Source organism: Dunckerocampus dactyliophorus, chromosome 13 (genome assembly GCF_027744805.1).
Source record: "Dunckerocampus dactyliophorus isolate RoL2022-P2 chromosome 13, RoL_Ddac_1.1, whole genome shotgun sequence".
NCBI lineage: Eukaryota > Metazoa > Chordata > Actinopteri > Syngnathiformes > Syngnathidae > Dunckerocampus > Dunckerocampus dactyliophorus.
The window spans coordinates 4,166,018-4,187,646 of record NC_072831.1 but is presented as its reverse complement, the minus strand read 5'-3'; the positions used below and the strand labels follow the sequence as shown (position 1 = coordinate 4,187,646).

General features: G+C 41.7%; 1 protein-coding gene across 1 annotated transcript; it reads left to right on the top strand.

Moving 5' to 3' along the window:
* The first annotated feature begins 776 nt into the window (after positions 1-776).
* fbxo28 (F-box protein 28) lies at positions 777-21,269 on the top strand. Its single transcript, XM_054795416.1, has 5 exons — positions 777-973; positions 4,876-4,985; positions 11,050-11,188; positions 12,988-13,183; positions 14,328-21,269. Exons 1-5 carry the CDS (start codon positions 785-787, stop codon positions 14,837-14,839), a joined length of 1,146 nt encoding a protein of 381 aa, XP_054651391.1. The 5' UTR covers positions 777-784; the 3' UTR covers positions 14,840-21,269.
* The last annotated feature ends 360 nt before the right edge of the window (positions 21,270-21,629 follow it).

Genomic DNA, 21,629 nt, shown 5'->3' with positions numbered 1-21,629 from the left:
TTGAGACTCCAGCGAGTGACCTCTTGGATGAGTCGTTGCTGCGCTCTTAGGGTCATTTTGGTTGGCCGGCCACTCCTGGGAAAGTTCGCCACGGTTCCGTGTTTTCACCATTTGTGGATAATGGCTCTCACTGTGGTTCGCTGGAGCCCCAAAGCTTTAGAAATGGCTTTATGACCTTTTCCATACGGATAGATCTCAATCTCAGTTAAGTTAGTTAAGCTCCAGCTCCATTCACACAAGATTTCTACATTTAACCCGCCTGGTTCAGCCAGCCCCGGGCACCACCGTGGGTGAAACCAAGGTCCTTCGGAATAAGAGTCGAGAGCACTAGGTGTCAAGCTAAAAGCCTGGGCTGTCAACTCGACACCTAGTGCAGCTCTTAAGGTTCAAGGAGTAAGGTTTACCAACGTACAACCGCACAGCCACGCTGGCTGGCATACGTTACATACAGAAATCACCGTCTCTAGTTATAATTATTGCTCTTGTATAATTATGCTTGCATAGGGTTTCTTTGGCTTTCCTACATTCCAAAAACATGCATGTTATGGTAACTGGAGACTCAAAGTCAGCTGGGATAGGCTCCAGCTCACCTGTGACCCTAATGAGGACAAGCGGTATACTAAAAACCGAATGGATGTATGGTAAACAAAACAAGGATGTAATGGCACATATCACCCATGGGAGGCAGCAATGAGAACCTACACTGCCGGGCAGCAGAAGACCACGGGGAGGAAGATGAAGAGGCTTTTCAGCGACGTCACTTCCACCCACTTGGTCGATCAAAATGGCTGCCATCCTGGAGCGAATTGATAACCGTGTCGGTTCCTTGGATTCCGATGTTGTTTTAACAAAACAAGCCGCTCCATCACTGGATCAGCCCCACCAGAATAACCCTCTTTTAGGACTACCTATCGTGGCTATTGAGACAATTCTCCATTTTTTGTCTTACGATGAAATCAGTTTGCTGCGCTCGGTAAGGACAAAAAGCCTTCCTGGAAGTATTTACCTCATGGTTGAGATGCTTATTTCTACCTAGTGTTCACTTTCTGTTGATCTTAGACAGCCCGTTTGTTAAGCGGTGTTGGGTTTCTCATGTCTTGCTAGTTGTGGGTAAGTATCGTTATTTGTATTGCTTGGACTCAAACGTGGAAATAAAAACAGTCACTTCACAGCTATTAACAGGAATATACTTGTGTGGTTTTCGTCTGCTGTGTTGTCTTTATAAAGGAGACTTGTTATGATGTATAAGATAAGATGGAAGAGAACTGGAGAATGCAATTTCTGCAGAAACAGCGTGCGGATGCTTGAACTGAATCAACTAACAATGTTGGGATTTTGGTGATGGAAAATTGGGAATTATGTGGATGTAGTAGGAATTCTGAATGGAAAATGTGGAATTATGGAAAGTGGGATTTTTTGGGGGGAATGTAATGTCCTGAATGAGCTGAGCATTTGGACGTTAGAATGGTTTGCTTCGGTTGAAAAATGTGATCTCAGCAATAATGAAGACATATACTATTTAACGTATGGCTATAATGCTAACAGTTAGCATGCTAACACCTCGCAAGATAGCGCAAAGTACCAAAAGTGCTAAAGGCAGTTCCTTTGTGATTTGACATCATGCCATGTAGACAATATACAATTTTAAATGAAGAGACCAGCTAAAGTACTAACAGTGAGCATGCTAGCACCAAGTACTAAATGTGCAAAGGCAGTTCTGGAGTGATTTTACAGCATTCCATGAAGGTACATGCTATTTAAAAATATGTGTCTAAAATGATGATTATGCTAGCAGTTAGCATGCTAGCACCAAGCAGGATAGCACTAACAATATAAATAATATCCAACGTCCAAAGTGAAAGTAACTCCACCACGGTACACCGCAGGCATGTCTGCATGGTGGTGTTGCATTTTCTTCTTCTTGCGAGTGGCGGGAGTCGAGTGGCAACCAGTTTTGAGGCGCATTACCGCACCTACAGTTTTGGAGTGTGGCCCAGAGTTACGAACGTTATACGGCAACCGGATCGGCCCAGCCGATATTGTCCGATCTTCAAAATACAGCAGATTGGATCAGGACATTCCTAATAACCACATAATAAAACAGTGCATGGTGTGAGACGTTTGAATGGTTGAGCGCTTCGTCTGTACATTGTACTTCCTGCTGGTGGCACCACATCCACAAGAAAGGAGCACAAGATGCACAGCTGGACCTGACCTCAAGGTGCAGTGCACCTATTTGTGAACACTTCACCTCCACTTTTGGGACTTAGTGCTATGTTGCTGTAGGGTTCGGCCCATTCAAGACTTCTCTTATCCTGCACATTACAAAAGTCCCCACTTTTTCCCGAATTCCACATTTTCCTGTACCAAACTTCCCGGAAATTGTGCCTGGTCTACCTCTTCCTTTTGCGCCAAAGGCAAAAACTGATATGTGGTTCAGATTCCCAAGGAGGGAATCATGCTCTGCTTTCCAAAACTCTGTGTTTAGAGAGTGATGGGAAGTTAAAGTCAGTGTGGTTTTATATTCTTCACTCACGTAAAACACTCCCAGAGTAGGGTCCTATGATTTCCACATTCGCGGAATCGTGGAATTGACCAATAAAAACAGAATCTTCTGTTAAAACATGGAGTCTCCCGGAAAGTGACATGTGAATGAAATGTCATCGTGAGGAGAGGGAAAGTTTGCGTGGGGAAGTATTTCCCCGGCGGTCCGCTCAATTGTGGCGGAATCTCGTCACAAACACTACTAAACATGTCGAAACAGCAGCAAAAAACCTGGGAAACTCCTCTGTTACGCAGCGTGAATGGAAGCTAGCGGGGTTAGCTTAGTTTAGCAGAGCGTGCGAGTGCAGTGGTGTGTGCGCGCGCGCCACTGACGTTGGATGAGTATATTTTGTTTTACTGCTTTAAAATAATGACCATTTACAATGCCCGCTGATGACGTGCATGTTCAGGGTGAAAGATGACGAAAGGCACGTTTATTCTTGCACCCAGCTCGTATTAACAATCAGTGGACATTCTCAGCACACACAACACACTTCTGGCCTTCAAAGAGCGAGTACTGTTTCCACATTGGTCGAATTGTGTAAACAAAATAAGGGTGTCATAAAAATATCTAATGTTAATAACGCGGCTGGAAATACAGTATATCTGTGACTACATCTCCCTTAATCACAAGCATGGGCATTACAGTTTGTTGAAAAGTTTGTCTGACGTTGACGTCCCAATAGAAAAGGTATCCATGCTACTACATCCATTTCTCAATTACTGGGAAAAATTGACCAATGGCGTATTTCATCAATAAACATAAGGATTTTTGCATTTAATTCATGGACACTTTATTCACCAACCCAAATAGCACACACCCTGTGCTGGTAAAATAAGTGTAAAAGGTCAAAAACGGAATTCGGAAAATTTAAACGGAGGTGGGGGGTGGGGGAATTGGATTTCATAGGACCCTACAAGAGCAGATTTCAAAATCTGATGTTTTGGTGGATATGATTACGTCGGTCCCGTTTATGTCGATAACCTGTTTATGTGGACCAACTCGGCAGGTCCTGGTCTACTGTGTTCTAATTATTAGTAAAAAGTACCTGCACCAAAGTGGTCATTTCTATGATAAATGGGTTTTATTTATTTGAAGTTCATGTTGACATGTGTCGACATATGGTTACCTTCATCATTGTCACTAGTGTGTGTTTGCAAAAGCAGGTTTGTGGTTATGTCAAAATGGAATTGCAACTTGCCTTCAAAGTGTCGACATAGGACTTTCTTCTTACTAGGGATGTTCCGATCCACATTTTTGGGTTCTGATCGGATTTTTTTTCCCCCTTTTAGTCTTGCCGATCCGATACCAGTCCTGTTTTATTTTTATTTTTTTTAAATAATAACCTTTTGTTACAAACATGAATTTGTGGAATTGAATATGGTTATGCAAATAGCTCTTCAAAGCATTAAAAATAATGCAAGCAAAGTATTGCTGAATTTACTTTTTATTACACAGCATGACCCCCAATATTATTTGGCTTTTGTAACAAACGTCTGTGAGTCAGGTCCCTAACCCAGCAAAAGATAAAAAATGGACGTGCAAAATACTTTTAAGGTAGGACTAATCATTTGACATGGTTACAGACCAATTTGTGGTGTGATTTACAATATATGACATTTTTTTAAACAAATGATGCACAAGTAATTTATTGACCGTCCCTAGTATTAACAACCAGCGATTGGAGCGGTACTTCACATGCAAGCTATGGAGCCCAATAGCCAACGTCCAACTTGAAAGTAACTTCACTACGGTACACAGCAGACATGTCTGCATGGTGGTGCTGCCTTTTCTTCTTGCGGGAGTCGAGTTGCAACCAGCTTTGAGGCGCATTACCACACCTACCATGTGAAGTGTGGCCCAGCGTTCCGAATGTGATACGGAAATCGGATCGGCCCGATCTTGTGGCAGAAGCAGATTTGATCCAATCTTCAAAATACAAAGGGTCGGGAGCCGATCCTGATGATCGGATCGGGACATCCGTATTTCATACATGGTAGACTTCTTAACTGTTCTTTCCTCCCACTTTACGCAAGTGCAAACTTTGTAACTCCATAATGTAATGCACCCAAGTATTTATTATTTATTTATTTTTAGAAAATTTGTGCTTGTTTGAGGTAAGTAGGTTTATTATTGCCTGCTCTCGTTTTGTCTCAGGTGAAGGTCGCAAGCAATGGTTATTTTCAGTGATGTTGACAACCTTTTATGTAGACGTAAACGTGTTCCACTTGTTCAGCGTGGTGGAAAAGCAGCTACAAGTGCTGTACTTGCCATTGTTATTCCCATTGCAAATGACAATGCATCTGGTTTGTCTTGTTTGTGCCCTGCAGGTATGTAAGCGCATGGATATGATCTGCCAGCGTGTTCTTAATCAGGGCTTCCTTAAGGTGGAGCGTTATCACAGCATGTGTCAGAGGCAAGTCAAGGCTCAACTTCCCCGGTGAGTATTTACTTAAAAAAAATTGTAATTACTGTATTTTCACGACCATAAAGCGCACCGTATTAAAAGGCACAGCCTCAGTTCCAGGTGCTATTTTTGTATTTAACACATACACAAGGCGCACTGTATTATAGCGCGCAGGTATGCACGGTATCGTGTCGCTCAGAAGTCAGTGAGGAAGCGACAATGCTTTATTTCTTTAGATAAATTAAGAGCAGAACTCTCATTCAGTTTATCAAACCGATTGAAATCAGGGTGGTCATCACTCAACACAACAGTCTCAGTCATGGTGCACAACTAAAAACATCACACAGCAACACAAACACAGACAAGACACTACTGCTATTTTTGCAGAACAATAACTAACAACTATGTAGCTCAAACATGTAACTATGTTTTTAAAAAGCCAGCGAGAGCAAAACTGAGTTCGGTTGTTCTTTATTGAAGTATTTAACAATGTACTCACGTTATTTTTGATAAATCCTCATCCACAAATCTTTTGTATCCCAAATGAACAGCGGGGCAAGTTCTCCATCAAACACCTGTCGTCATCGTCAGTCTCGTTGCCGTGCGGCGCCTCAGAAATGATGCAGGCTTTTGTGAAAGCTCCAACAACAGTGCATCAGACACGTTAGCCCAAGCATCCACAATCCATTAGTGAAGCTGTGTTCGCTAGCTGTCATTCATCGCTCCCACGCCACTCGCAACTTTATTTTAAACGCCGTGTTTACATCCATTCACAAATGGTGGCGAAACTCGCATGGCGCTGCCTCCCAGTGTTAGTGAAGCTGTGTTCACTAGCTGTCATCTATCGCTCCCACGCCGCTCGCAACTTCAATTTAAACGCCGTGTTTACACCGATGTCCAGCGGTTGGAGTTCCTTCGTCAAGCCTCCCGGAATGATGTTAAGCTCCAAGTTCATTTGCTGCACTTGTGACGCATGTGAAAAAAACATCTGGTCTCTTTCCGTACACGTCACTCAGCCACTCGTTCTTCCAGCCCCTTTGATTGGTCCGGATGGAAACTTTTCTTCCTCATAAAAACCACCACAGGTAGCAGTTTCTGTCCATTACCATGGCAACCAAGCACAACAGTAAAAGCCGACTTCTCGTGCCCCGTTGTCTGTGATGGCGAAAGTGAGCGGCACGTCGTCCATGTTGGTGATGTAGTTGGGTAGTAGTTGTCTGCGATGTTTCTACTGCAGTAGGAGCAGAAGATGGCCAGCTTTCCTTGTAATCCGCTGGATGTTGCTGCGCCACGGTAGTCCTTGCCCGGATGAATAGATGGCGCCATTTCATAAAAGCAGGGGTGTGTTGGTCCCTGTAGCACATTCAGAGGTCAACTACTGTATTTTCACGACCATAAGGGCGCACAGTATTAAAAGGCGCAGTCTCAGTTACGGGTGCTATTTCTGTATTTAACACATATGTAAGGCGCAGGTATGGTCAAACATACGGGTGCTCAAGAGTCAGTGAGAAAGCGGTAGTGCTTTATTTCTTCTGGCAGACTAAGAACAGAGGTCTCATACAGCTTATCAAAACCACTGGAAATCGTGGAAGGTCATCACTTAACACAACAGTCTCAGTCATGGTGCACAACTAAATACATCACACAGCAACGCAGCAGATAAACAAAACCAAAAACAAGACACTACCGCTATTTGTGCAGAACAATAACAACTATGTAGCTCAAACATGTATGTAACTATAAGAGCATTTGCACCAAAACAGTACCGCAAAGCATGCTGGGGAACAGGAAATCCTCCAAGTGACTCTACAATACGCTAAAACATACGCTTGCATGCATGCTTCCAGTCATTCAAGCGGAGCACTCATCAAAGTCACACAACAACATTAGCAGATTTTGGAACTCTGTGCATACATAAGGCACGGCACATTATGAGGCTCCCCGCCTATTTTGGAGAAAATGTAAGACTTAAGTGCGCCTTATGGTTGTGAAAATACGGTATGTCTCACAACTAGGGTTAAGCTTTTTAATTAGGGGTGTCAAAGTCCGATGCTGATATCAGATATCGGGCTGATATCAGAAAAAAAAGTGTTGGAGTGTTGGATTTTATTGGCAGTCATTTATATTGGCACTTCGATACAAGCAGTCGATACATAGCTATAACAGAAGAGAGCCAGCCCCTGTCATTGGTAAGTAATGTCGGGTTTAAAAGTTAATGAGCACCTCGAACCTCACTGTATTATGCCTAGCTGCCACTACATCGTGGAAAAAACTATAACCCGCATGCATAAAGAAGTAAATGGGTCAGTTTTTCCTCATACCTTACTGGAGCTGACTGTTGTCCTCTGTTAAAGTAACATCACTTTATAAAGCCTTTTCTCAGATTCCACACTACAAAATATATCCGAAAAATATATCCTAGTATGTATGATTTGTGCTGATATTGGAATCAGATGATATACAAAAAGCTACAATATCAGCATCGTATCGGAAGTGAAAAAGTTAGACAGTGGAACCTCTGTTCGTGTCTGCCTCGGTTAGTGTGTTTTTTTGGTTAACGTCGAAAATTCATTCCACAATTTTGCCTCTGTTTGCGTACGCTCTGCGGTTAGCGTACAAAATGGTGCAAGTGTTTTTATGAATACAATGTGTCAGTATGTCTGTATTCTTGATATATATTTTATCAGTAAAAGCCCTTGTTAGTAGGGATGTGCATTGCCTATTATCTGGCGATTCGATTCGTATCGCAATTCATAGGCCACGACTCGATTTCGATATATCACGATACTTAAGTGCAAGACAATTATTGCGATTTTGTAAAAATATATGATTCTGGAAACAACTAATGACTAAACTAGTACACGTTCAAAAGAAAATTTGTATGAAATATTTTATTATCTGAAATGTCAGAAACTGCAGCAGCAACTTTATTTAACAAGTTGCAGACTGTTTTTTTAGGTTTCAATGTTGGGACAAAGCAACGTCAGTGAAGTGTTGGCGTGACGGTATGGAATAACGGGGTGTTCATCACGTAACGAAAGCCATCACCTTCCACCGAGCTCAGTGGGCGCATGTCTTTGCACATATAGTAAGTCACTGGCTGTGTTATTTTGGTGGCACGTGGTGAGCTTGAAGACAATTTGGCGTAATTAGCTTGTTCAAGAGTTAGTTGAGACGAGTCGCTTGTTTTCCCTTTACCTCCACTTCGCCTTGATGGCAACGTGCACGGAGGTTTGTTGTGTTTCCGCAGTATTTCATTCTCGCGTAACACATTTTGCAGATGGCATGGCTTTTGTCATAATCTGGGCCCCCGTCTGTGGTGCCGTAAAAGCCAAAATGAGTCCAAATTGCAGATTTATAAATGTGCTTCGGGGCATCTTGTAATTCCCTCTCCATGTTTAAACTTTAGCTGTTCTCTAAACACCGCGAGAATATAGTGTAAAGATACCGCCCTGGAATAACTCTCGCGAGATGCTATTATAACTCTGGCTTGCTTGGGTGGTGTGCTGCCAACGCTGCCAGCTAGTGACCGGGAGTGGAAGTGCAGGACAAAAGGCACTGCTATGAATACAGTACCCCCAAAATACATATAAAAACATCGATTTGAACATCTTTTGAATCGATATGAGAATCGTGCGATGTGATATCGCAATATATCGCCGAATCAATTATTTTAAATACCCCTACTTGTTAGCATCCTGTCAGCTTCGCAAACACAATGGCAACTGGAAGCTACGTCGCCAGTTGGCCTGTCACAATAAGAACATTTGCTAGTTGATAATTGTGCTGTAAATTATCGACGATAATAAATAATTTTGACCTTTTTAAGCCATATTATCATTCAAAGATCATTGTCACATGTCACATTTGAGCCACTAGATGGAACTGAAGCATAGTGTTACCTGTATGAGCTATAGAAGCTGCCAACTTTAATGTTGACGAATCGTGGTCACCAATTCACATACCAATCCTACTCATGGTGTCAAAAGAACTACACACAGCAACGCAATATGTGGATAAAAACGTATTATGCAGAATATTTACCAACTACTATGTGACCTCTAAGCATGTACTTTCCAGCAAATCACAAAAACTGTACACCAAAGCAGACTGGGAAACGGGAAGTGCTCCGAGCGACGCGTGTATGTTCTCCCAGGCAATTCCTAGTGTCTGCCTAACATTTCCCCAAATGTTGGCTTTTCAACCGTATTGAAAGGTTGCATTTATTTTATAATGCAGTTAGCGACACTGAACGCGCTCCATTTTGCGCTGTTTCGTTTAATATTTACTCCACCTATCCAATGCCTCAGTAAGCGTTGGCTGTCAGTAGGAAGGCTCTGATGCGCATCCACACTGGAACTGTGGCATTCAGCTTAGTAAGTATCGTTTTTGTGTCTTAATTTCACATTCGCGTCTGCTTGCTAACTGCTAGCACTTCGTCTATGTAGCCCCCGCCTCCACTACTGGGACAAAGAGGCTTAATAGCTGAGAAGATGCTCCACTCCCTGCTGTGTTCATTTCATATAGGGCCAATACGCACAGACACATGCAGAGTTAACCCTCTTGTCATCCAGCCTGAGTACCACAGAGAGACTAACACATGGAGCAGAGGCGCATATACTGTATGTAAATATCGATTTATCGCGGGCTCATAATTATCGACCTAGTTTTTTTTTTTTAAGCGTTTGATAAATCAATTTATCCATTATCGTGACCGGCCTACTCTCCAGTCTATGATGTCATCACCAGTTTCCGCTCAAAAATGTTAAAACGAAACAGTTTTTGTAGTTTTATGATTCTAGTTTTACATGCATAAAACAATTCTATAAAAAGGTGTTTTGTGTTAACATTTTTGACTTTCTAGAGGGGATTAATTGGGTTTACATTATGGAAAAAATGTATTCGGTGAGCATCGCATCCGTTTTGGTTAGAGTCAGACCTTCTGGAACAAATGACGCTAACCAAGGTTCCAATCTGTTGGGACACCACACTATTTTTATCCCAACTATTCCGACATGATTTGCAATTCAGCTTTTGAAACTACCAAGTCTATTCTGAAACTACAGGTTCTGCGTTTAGCAGTAAAATGCAGAGCTGTGTCAGCACGGTAATCCAAGGGATTGCGTCAGTTTAGAGAAGGCAAGGCTTTGATCCATAGCAGAGTGGGGGTTTTGTTTACAAAGAGTATGTCCAGTACAGTCGATCCTCACTATTTGCGACGTTCTGGGACCACCTGCGAATGTTAAAAAACGGCAAGTAATTGAGACGCCCATAAAAATGTCTAACTTTGACACACAGCTCGCTCCTTCCCTCCAAACCCTCCTGCCAACTTGACGTTCTTCTCCGATTTTGGATCAACATTAAGTATTCACCACGAATGATGAATTATAATGATGATCAATAGAATAGATGGACTCCGGCCGTCAGGCTGGCGTGATAACCGTCCACATGTCGATGTCACCTCCTTCTGAAGCGGTAGCGGTGGTACGCGGATCTGCTTGATCGTCCCGGCTACCGCTTACCATCATATATTCACTTGTGTTCACTTCAATGAAGTTTTGCGGCCAGATTTGAAGAAAGAAAGAAAAAGTTGCTGCTGAAGCCACGCGCACACACACACACACACACACACACACACACACACACACAGGGCACTACCATCTTGCACTGATCACATTGTATGTCACTTCAGCATGTGTGTCAGAGAGGGGAGCGAGTCCTGTCCAACCCGTTTCAAGATGAATGCTTTCAGAGCCCAAGGATTGCGTCCAGACGAGCTGCACTATACAGTCTAGCTGTAACCTTCTGGCTCACCCGCTCAGGCTCCAGAAAGGTGGCGGCGTTCCACGTCCTGAGAGTAAAAAAAAGTATCGGTGCTAATTGCTAATATTGGCAGTACATTGCCTATGTTAACTAGGTATGCCTCTGTACCTCAATTAGATGTTTGCCTTCTGAATACTACATTTTTTCAAACTATGAAAAATTGTAAGTTAGTAACCACTGTTATTGAAACCATATCAAGTGTTAGTGTGTGTGTGTGTGTGTGTGTGTGTGTGTGTGTGTGTGTGTGTGTGTGTGTGTGTTTTTTCACCCCCAGACGAGAGTCCGAACGGAGAAATCATTCTCTGGCTCGTCATGCTGACATTCTGGCTGCTGTGGAGACCCGCCTTTCTCTTCTGAACATGACCTTTATGAAATATGTCGACTCCAACCTCTGTTGCTTCATCCCTGGCAAGGTTAGCAAACACTGCCACCTCCTCAAATAGGACTGACAATTTTCACTTCACCAGAGACGTCATTTTATTTTCACCAGTTTTGGTCAAGATCTGGATGTTGTGTTCAGTTATTATTTTTTTTTATTAATAGCAATTGGAGTTGATAAAATATCATGCATACAAAATATGCATCGAAATTAAACAATATGTACAAATGAAGATAATAGAGGTGTGGTAAATTAAAGAAAACTGCATTTTTGCATTCTACCAGTCTTGACAATTGACTATTCTTGAGTTTTAAATCATCAACACAAGATATGAACGTGTGAACGTCTGAATAATTGCGTCATTAAGAGATTTGTGTGCCTCACAGAACACGATAGTAATATTACTGACACCTACTGACCAGTGTGAATACTGCATATCATCACAACATCTTTGAATGCGTCTTCTTGAACGCCTTATATTTGTATCTTACTTAATTTAGCTATTTTATGCTTGAAAATGCTTAATTTCGGCAAAAAATACATAACATTTTCTGAAATATGCTTATTTTTTAAACAAATAATATTTAACCACAAAACAGCGATTATTTATTAATGTGTGTCTCAAGCTCAACTCAATGAATTTTTGAGGCCACTAGGTTTTGCCACTTGAACCCCACTTGAACTTAAAAGCAGCACATGTCAAATTATTTATTTTTTAGTTTGATATTAAGTCGCACCTGACTGTAAGTCGCAGGAGCAGCCTTATGTCTCATATAAGGATTACAGATGATTGGCAAAATTCCAAAAAAAGTGGAGTTTACCTTTAAGAATGACTCCGAGAATTATTAGTTGCAATTCAAACTAAATCAGAGTAACATGAGCACAATCAGCAAATAGATGTTGAATGGTTACTCCCACGGAACCACAAAAAGTGCATTTATTGTCAAGATAAGGGTAAAATTTGGCCTGTCACAATAGCAAATTTTGCTGGATGATAATTGTCCTACAAATTATGGTTGATAATCGATATTATTGGCAACATTTTTTGAGACCATTTTTATCAAGAGCTTTTAAATAAATAAACATAATAAATTAAACAAATGACAAAAACCAAAATGAAAATAAAATTGACTCTGTCTCCTTTAGCAAAAATTGCACTTAAAAAATCATAATCATAACCAAAAACAATAAAAAATTGTCTCTGTTCAGAAAAAAACACTCCAGTAAAAACCACACACACACACACACACACACACACACACACACACACACACACACACACACACGTGTGGAGGAGGTCATATTTGAGCTGGACCACATATCTGTGGTGGCGGAGTAAAATTTAATGTTTTTGATGTCCTTCAACACGTCCTCCTTCACTCGGTTATTTATACGGTTCAGGAATTGCTGTTTGTGACATGTACATATACAATGTATATGTATATACATGTACATATACGTTCTCCCAGGCAATTCGTACTGACTGTCAAACATTTCTAACATTTCCCTAAATGTTGTCTTTTCAACCCTATTGAAAGTTTGCATTTCTTTTGCAATGTAGCGCTGTTTGAGCGCGTACCATTTTGTGCTGTTTGTTTTGTATTTACCTTGCCGACCAAACTCCTCAGTAAGCGTATGTCGTATCGCACTTGTTCCTGGTAACTACTTTTGAACAAATGCGAGATATCGGTTCGTCGGTGTTCATGCGACAGCGTAGTATGTTATTATTTAACACATTCAGACACTTCTTGTCATGTATGGAAACTGTTGTCATTGTGACTTCTTTTTTACAGTCTTTTGGTGTTATGAAAGCAATGTGTTTTCTGTTTTCAGGTAATAGATGAGATCTACCGTGTGCTGCGATACGTGAACTCCACTCGAGCTCCACAGCGAGCTCATGAGGTTCTGCAAGAGTTGAGAGACATCTCCTCCATGGCGATGGAGTACTTTGATGAGAAGATTGTTCCCATTCTGAAGAAAAAGCTACCAGGGGCCGACTTGTGCAGCCGCCTCATTGGCTCTACTCCTGGTAGTTACCTTCCCCTTGCTTTGTCAGATAATTATCTTCCGGTTGGTTACTTGTGCTTGAATACTTGATGATCGGTGTGTGTTTTGTTTCCATCAAAGTTCTAGACATATTTGGATTCCGACACCATGCTGGAAATTGGTTAGGAATTCAGTCATCCATCCACCGCTGTAGACATTTTTTTGTTTGGATCTCATTCGAATGTGTGTCAGAGTACAGGCGGTCCTCGGGTTACGATGTTTCGGAATACAGGGTTTTGTTTTGACCTGGTGGCATTGGTTTGAAAATACTCTCAAGAACTGGTTACATGCGCACTGCGGAGGAATATGTAGTTGCACATAGTTACAACCTCCCGTCCTTCAGACCAGACGTCGGAAAAATGCTCAGAAAGTGGACAAATGCAAGGACAAAGATGATGCCCTTTTTATTGGGCGGAGGCATGGTCAAACATATGGTAGCATGCATGCATGCATGCATGATAAAACATACTGCGGTGCTCAGGAGTCAGTGAGGAAGCGATAGTGCTTTATTTCATTGCACAGATTAAGAACAGAACTCTTGTTCATTTTATCAAACCCACTGGAAATCACGAAGGTCATCATTCAACACAACAGTCTGTCATGGTGCACAACTAAAAACATCACACAGCAACGCAGCAGATAAACAAAAACAGACAAGACACTACCGCTATTTGTGCAGAACAATAACTAGCAACTACAGTATGTAGCTCAAACATGTAACTTTAAGAGCATTTGCATCAAAACACTACCGCAAAGCACGCTGGAGAACAGGAAGTGCTAAAAGAAAGAATAAAGAGAGGTGTTACAGTAGAGAAAATAAGTATTTGAAACCTCGCTGATCGATCAAGATATATGATGCGTGTTAAGAAGCAGAGGTCTGATGCTACTACACAGAGTTCCATTACAATGTGTTTGTGAGCAAGGGTGAACAGAGCAGAAATTTTGCTGTGGTGGTCCAAATTGAATTGCGGCGGGTCGCATGAGTGTATGGGAAAGTTATTACTTCGCAGGGCGCTAAAAAATTGGATTTGTTAGAATCAAGACATTGGCTATCAGAATTCTTGACGTCATTGTTGATGTTTTTATTGAACGAAACTAAATAAGGATGTATTTTTGTCTTTCTTCAGTGGCAGGTCCATCAAGTTCTTTGACCACCATGTCCTTGCTGGCCAAGAACGCGCCGTCACGCTCTGAGATGACCAAGGTGCAGCAGCAAGTGAAGGTAAACGGTGCGTCTGTGACAGTCTTGCGGAGGGAGATGCAGGAAATTCGTGTCAAGCAGCTGGAACAACAGAAGCAGCTGCAGGACCAGGAGCAGAAGCTGCTGGAGCAGACGCAGGTTATTGGTGAGCAGAATGCCCGCCTTGCTGAGCTTGAGCACAAACTGCGTGAACTAATGGACAGTAATGCCGCTGCTATGGGAGGATCCACCAGCAGAACATCTGTCCCCTCCACATCCAGCAATACTACTCTGTCTTCTTCTGCTTCCAGCCTGGCTGCCATGGGTTTGGCAGGTAGTAGGGCAGAAACCTCCTCGCCAGCCAGAGAAGCGCCTCGCGAGGGAGAGATATCCCTGAAGCGCACTAGAAAGAGCTCAGACCTTTTACGAAAGTCAAAACGCTTGCGCAGCAAGAAATAAGAGACGCTTGTGTCATTTATTTAAATATTCAGTTTGTTTCAGATGATTGGTTTGAGTGGTCAATCCGCATCCCGCTTTTCTTTCTTTTCCAATGTTCTCAGTGTTTTCATAGTGGTTATCAGCTTCACTTTTATGAATTGTGTTCCTTTCTTCCGCCTCATCCTAGCTTCAATGAAGTGCTCTATAAGTAAATAACTAAATAAGAGGTTTGCAAACTCTTTGTTTAAAGAAAAGAACAGTTCTGCTCAATAGCAACAGATTCTAAATCGCTGTATATTCAAATTGTATCTAGTATTGAGAGGAAACAGGTTGCTTTGAGGGCAGCATTAGGCAAAGGCACTCATTTCAAGCTGGAAATGTTCTAGCATCGTGGTATTTGCTGTGTGTGTGTGTACACAGTCCATTTGTATGTACGGTAAGTGTATATAGTATGTCACAAAAGTAAGTACACTGCTCACATTTAGGCAAATATCTGTTCACGGAACCAACACTTTTGATACAATGTAAACTTGTCAGTGTACAGCTTCGATAACAGCATCCCTCAATAACTCGACACAAGCATGTCTAAACCGCTGGCAACAAAAGCAAGTACACCCTTATGTTAAACAAATTGGGCCCAATGTTTTTCTCCCCAATATCATTTGACTTGATTGTGTTACAAGGTGTTAAGTGTGAATGGGGAGAATGTGTGTTAAATTTGATCTTTTCGCTCTAATACACTCATACATGGCACTGGAAGTTCAACATGGCACGTCATGGCAAAGAACTCTGAGTATGTGGGGAAAATAGATACTTTATGTCCAAGAGAAATTCACGTTTCCAGCAGCTCTACAAAAGTATCCTAATAAATGAAATCACTTAAAAATAAAACAAAGTTAAGAAAAATAAATAAATACAAGCGTAAAAGATCACTTCAGTTTCAATAATACATAATAAGTTAGTAAGTCCAGTCCTGTGTGTGTTTTTACCTCTCCACCCTGTTGTGTTGGAACGTCGCATGGCGTGGGGGAGGAATGATCTGGTCACTCTTTCAGTGGAGCAGGGCAGTGATGGTAATGTGCCACTGCCAATGTTGTTGCATATAAAGATGTTGTAGGTCAGGGGTCGGCAACACTTACCATCAAAAGAGCCATTTGGCTCCTTCGGACACTAAAGAAAAAGTATTTTGGAGCCTCAAAACATAACTGCTTATAAACTTTTGTAAGGTTGGATCTTTCGTGCATAAAAAAGTGCAGTATGCGTGTTTGACGGATGCCAGGTGGTGGAGTTAAGATAGTAACGTTGGTCCAAACCTCACTAGCTGAGGAGGTATTCACAGTTTTGCAAAAAGTTGGATATTTTAACTCATTTCCCCACTCGGGTGCTAAAAAAAATATTCCAGCATTGCAAAGTGCGCCACAACAAGGAGGCTGAAGAGCAGAGCGTTGCCGGCCCCTGCTCTAGGCTATGAGAAAACTGCAAGCACCCTGTGAGCTGCAGCACGGTGGCCAAAACTGTACAGCACTTTAAGAGTACAGCTTCCACTCAGAACAGGCCTTTGCCATGCTCCACAAAAGAAGTTGAGTGCGCATGCTCAGTGTTGCATTGCTGCAGAGGGTGACTGGTTGCTGGGTCAGACCGTGTGTGGGACTCTGCATCAAATTGGTCTGTCATCTCAGAGGGAAGTCTCTTGAGATGATGCCCAGAGTTAAGACAGTGTTGGAAAATAATGCTCTCCACACTAAATGCTCACACTCTGGAGACTGGGGGCATTTTCATGAGGGGTGTACTCACTTTTGTTGCCAGCGGTTTAGACATTAATGGTTGTGTGTTGACTTATTTTCAGTGGACAGTACATTTACACTATCCTGACTACATTGTATCAGTGTTGTTTCTTTGGTGTGAAAAGATATTGCCGAAATGTAAGGGGTACTCATTTCTGACACGATCTATATGTATGTACTGTATACACTGCAAACACATATACAGTACATACACATGTATATGTTGATATGTGTGTATATACAGTACATGTAGTATATATGTGCATATATACAGTATATAGAAGGAGTATATACACACACAGTAGATATACAGTATACACACATATACATACCCCCACAAACACAGAGCCAAAACTTTACAGTTAATATTAATTTCAGTGTTTCCCACAGGACTGTAATCTATTTGTGGTTTTGGGTGGGGGGAGGTCTAGCTGACATCTAATTTGCATAATTGGCCATGATGCATGTGCATGTAATTTTTTAAAGACTAAAAAAACCCACATCTATTTAACAACAAATTTGTGTGTTATTAGTAATTAGTATCAACATTTCAGCTTCTTCATGTTATGCCTTTTTGCTCTTTTTTTTCCCCCATTTTTCAACTTTGGACGCCCCTGGTTTATTTTACAAAGAAGGTGAAGTGTTACCAACTGAGTGTATTTGAGTAAATGCATGAGTTCACTTCCTGTCTTTCACCTTTTAATGGGGGCCCAGTTTTGACATACTGCCACCTAATAGGTAGCACCAAATCCATTTGTGGCGGTCCAAATTTATGTTTACATGAATACAAATAAATGAAAGTATGGGAAACACTGAAGTTTGGACGTATAATGTAATGATTATACAAGGTATGTCTTCAATGATTTTTTTACATTTACAATTGAGTGCACAAGTTTAAATTTTTGGGGAGATTCTCATTTACACAAGGTTAAAATTAAGGTTAAAATGATACATGCAAGTTAAAATACACCCCACTAACATTTATATCAGTTGGCAAGCTTCACATTGACCACTTTTTTTTTTTTAGCCATCAAGGAGGAATAATTGTGGTCGCATATTTGAGCACTCTTTTGGTGGAGTTGATATTGATTGGTCTACTGGAACAACTCTAGTTTTTAGTTTTATTTCAAACATGCATACAATGTTACATTGAACTACAGTGGTATGAAAAAGTATGTAAACCTTTTGGAATTTCACATTTCTGCATAAAATCACCATCAAACGTGATCGGAGCTTTTTCAAAATCACAGATGAAAAAACTGTCTGCTTTAACTAAAACCACCCAAACATTTATAGGTGTTCATATTTGAATGAGGATAGCATGCAAACAATGACAGAAGGGGGGAGGAAGAAGTAACTGAACCCTCACATTTAACATTGTGTGTCCCCCCAGCAGTAATAACTTCAACCAGACACTTCCTGCACATCAGTCTGGCACATCGATCAGGACTAACCTTGGCCCATTCTTCTCTACAAAACTGCTGTAGTTCAGTCAGATTCCTGGGATGTCTGGCATGAATCGCTGTCTTGAGGTCATGCCACAGCATCTCAATGGGGTTCAAGTCTGGACTTTGACTTGGCCTCTCCAGAACGTGGATTTTGTTCTTCTGAAACCATTCTGAAGTTGATTGACTTCTGTGTTTTGGATCGTTGTCTTGTTGCAGCATCCATCCTCTTTTTAGCTTCAGCTGTCTGACAGACGGCCTCAGGTTTTCCTGCAAAATATCCTGATAAACTTTTGAATTCCTTTTTCCATTAAAGGTTTTCAAGTTGTCCAGGCCCTGAGGCAGCAAAACAGCCCCAAACCACACACCCTCCACCATGCTTCACGGTGGGGATGAGGTGTTAGTGAGCTGTTCCATTTTTCCTCCACACATGACATTGTGTGTTCCTCCCAAACAATTCAACTTTGGTTTCATCAGTCTACAAAATATTTTGCCAAAACTTCTGTGGAGTGTCCAAGTGCCTTTTTGCAAACGTTAAACAAGCAACAATGTTTTTTTTAGACAGCAGTGGCTTCCTTCGTGGAGTCCTCCCATGAACACCATTCTTGGCCATTGTTTTACATATAGTTGATGTGTGCACAGAGATATTGGACTGTGCCAGTGATTTCTCTAAGTCTTTAGCAGGCACTCTCGGGTTCTTTTTTACCTCTCTGAGTATTCTGCGCTGAACTCTTGGCGTCATCTTTGGTGGACGGCCGCTTCTTGGGAGAGAAGCAACAGTGCCAAACTCTCTCCATTTGTAGACAACTTCTCTGACTGATGAACATCCAGACTTTTAGAGATGGTTTTGTATCCTTTCCCAGCTTTATACAAATCAACAATTCTTGATGGCAGGTCTTCAGACAGCTCTTTTGAGCGAGCCATGGTGAACATCAGACAATGCTTCTCATCAAGACAATTCTTACCAGGTGTGTGTTTTATAGTGGGCAGGGCAGCTTTAAACCACTCATCAGTGATTGGGCACACACCTGACTTGAATTGTTTGGTAAAAATTGGATTCAATTGCTCTTTAAGTCTCCTTAGGCAGAGGGTTCAGTTACTTATTCCTCCACCTTCTGTCATTGTTTGCATGCTATCCTCATTAAAATATGAAAACCTATAAATGTTTGGGTGGTTTTAGTTAAAGCAGACACTGGTTTTTCATCTGTGTGATTTTGACAAAGATCAGATCACATTTGATGGTGATTTTATGCAGAAATGTGAGAAATCCCAAAAGGTTCAGATATGTTTTCATACCACCGTACATCATGTTACACAATTCATTGCTAAACATGTCTAAAAAGGAGCAGGAAGAAGCAGAGCTTATTAAATGTTACCCCTACTCCGTATCACAGCAGTTACTAATTCACTTAGTTTTTTTTTTACTCTCTCTTCGCGTCCATATATATACAAATCACAAAAGGTGGGGACATCGGGCCCCCAGCAACCCCTGCACACCCCGCCACCCTCCAACAAGGAGCCAAAATGTGCCAAACCCACAAGGGTATATGATCCATGGGCGGACCAACAGTTTTGATATTTTTTTTGTACTGTCATTCAACAGTCCTCTTCATCATACCACCAACATGTCAACAACATGCGTTCAAAGTGACACTTAATATGCAACCATCTGTACCTCTATAGCAGGGGTGGGCAAACTGCACCCGGGGGCCACATCAGGCCCGCCAAGCGTCTTTTTCCAAATTTCTATTTTTAAACTGTTGGACATTAACTTCTGTGCAACCTAATGGAGGTTACAAGGACCACTCTGTTCAATAAATTTCACCTCCCCTTATGTGTTTGTTAATCTCCAATTATGAGAAGGAATGAGACTTACACACCAGTAGAGGGTTTACAAAATGTATTGTAAATATGTTAGACAGAATAGAATCACATTACAGGATCCTGGGCTAAAAAATGTGTCTTCTAATGTCTTCCTGCGGCTTCCTGACCAGAAGAAGAGAGATTTTTGAGCCCTGCTCGTTGAAACACTCATCTTTTTCCCAGCATAGCACATCCTATCTTTGTCCCAGTTGCTCCATTCTGTGACCATATCTGACTGCTGATTATGTGACTTATCTTTGTGTTTAAACTTAAATAAATGTTCATCCATTCAGTCCATTCAAATCTATTTGTAATAAATATTTACTAACTCAGTAACAACGTTTATCAAACAATATTATCCTACAAAACCTTGAACATGGAAAGTGTAGCTGGCAACATGACTTGCAGTGCTATCGCGGCACGCTTGGTAGTGGTGCACCATAGTAAGATACAATCTGTAGCTTGTAGAAAAAAAGCCATCCAAACAACACAACACGTCAACACACACGATGTTCAAAGTACCCTACTTAACGGCTCCATGTGGGCATACAAATATCTACACGTAGTACAGATGCCAAAAAAAGCACCACCCATATATTCCTCCCGCAAGGCATGCTTGGTAGCTTGTGGTTCTCTTTCCTCCCAACATTTTGCATGTTTGTCGCATTTTTGCTAGATTGCAAAATATGTTGAGGTCATTGGAGAAGTAAACAAGTAGGAGTTAACATACCCTTCATAGCCAATGTTTTAGTATTCATAGTTCACATATTGCTGTTGCAGCTGGACTGTCCAGCATGCCTTGCGGGCATTTGGTAATAACGGTTTTAAGTTATGTGCTATGTTTAGCGCTTATTTGTTGATTTATGTGATGCGTTAACTTGCTGTGGACGTGTTGTGTTTCCGTTTTGTTGTACCGCGAGCAAGTATCCCGTTCTGCTCGGTGCTAATTTTTTTAACCGATTGTGGCCCGCGAGTCAAAAAGTTTGCCCACCCCTACATACTCCCCAAATGGCTGTTTGAGAAGCTTCATGTTAGCTTCCGATGTCATTTCAACAGCCTGGGATCATTGTCCTGCGAGACGCAGCTGCGTCCAACTTTCACTTTTCGAGCTGAAACTCCCAGTTGCATTCAATTCAGTAGTCACTCAAAAGTAGTTAATAGGGCTTGGCCTGGTCAAATTGAAGGGCACACTTGACCCTGTGTAAATGAAAACAAATTCAAACTTGTGCACTCAAGGCCCAGGATGAATACAACATACATGCCCATGATGATTGTTTGTAAACGGTGTGCGTCTGTGTAGGCTCTCAGTCGTACAGGAGTTGTCCATCGAGGGAAAGGCTTCTTGAGACGTCATCTGTACTTCTGTGAAGAAGGTGTCGGACGTTTCGCTCCTCATCCGAAGGAAGAGCGTCGTCAGCGAACTAATAAGTGCTGGTAGCCTAGGCCTTAAATACAGTAAGAGTGGGCGGAATTGGTGTGCCAACACCCTCCTCCTATTGGTTCCTTACACTAAGCCTGGGCGGAGTAGTGGTATAATCCTCACCTGCCATTAGCACCTCGATAAAAGGGAAGTGTAGCTCCCTGAATTGGGTATGAACGACTCTGATACTGGCTCGTTAGCATCTATTGTTCTGGCTCGGCCCTGGCTTCACCTCATTTGCAAGACTAAGAGCTGTGGGTTTTGGTCTCAGTAACCTGCTGAACACAGGGTCCAAATTA

Bases quoted from the DNA above. Each gene is read 5' to 3' on its own strand.
- fbxo28 (XM_054795416.1), top strand. From the start codon at position 785: ATGGCTGCCATCCTGGAGCGAATTGATAACCGTGTCGGTTCCTTGGAT. The intron at 11,189-12,987 runs GTTAGCAAACAC...TTCTGTTTTCAG, and splicing joins GTTGCTTCATCCCTGGCAAG to GTAATAGATGAGATCTACCG. The intron at 13,184-14,327 runs GTAGTTACCTTC...GTCTTTCTTCAG, and splicing joins CCTCATTGGCTCTACTCCTG to TGGCAGGTCCATCAAGTTCT.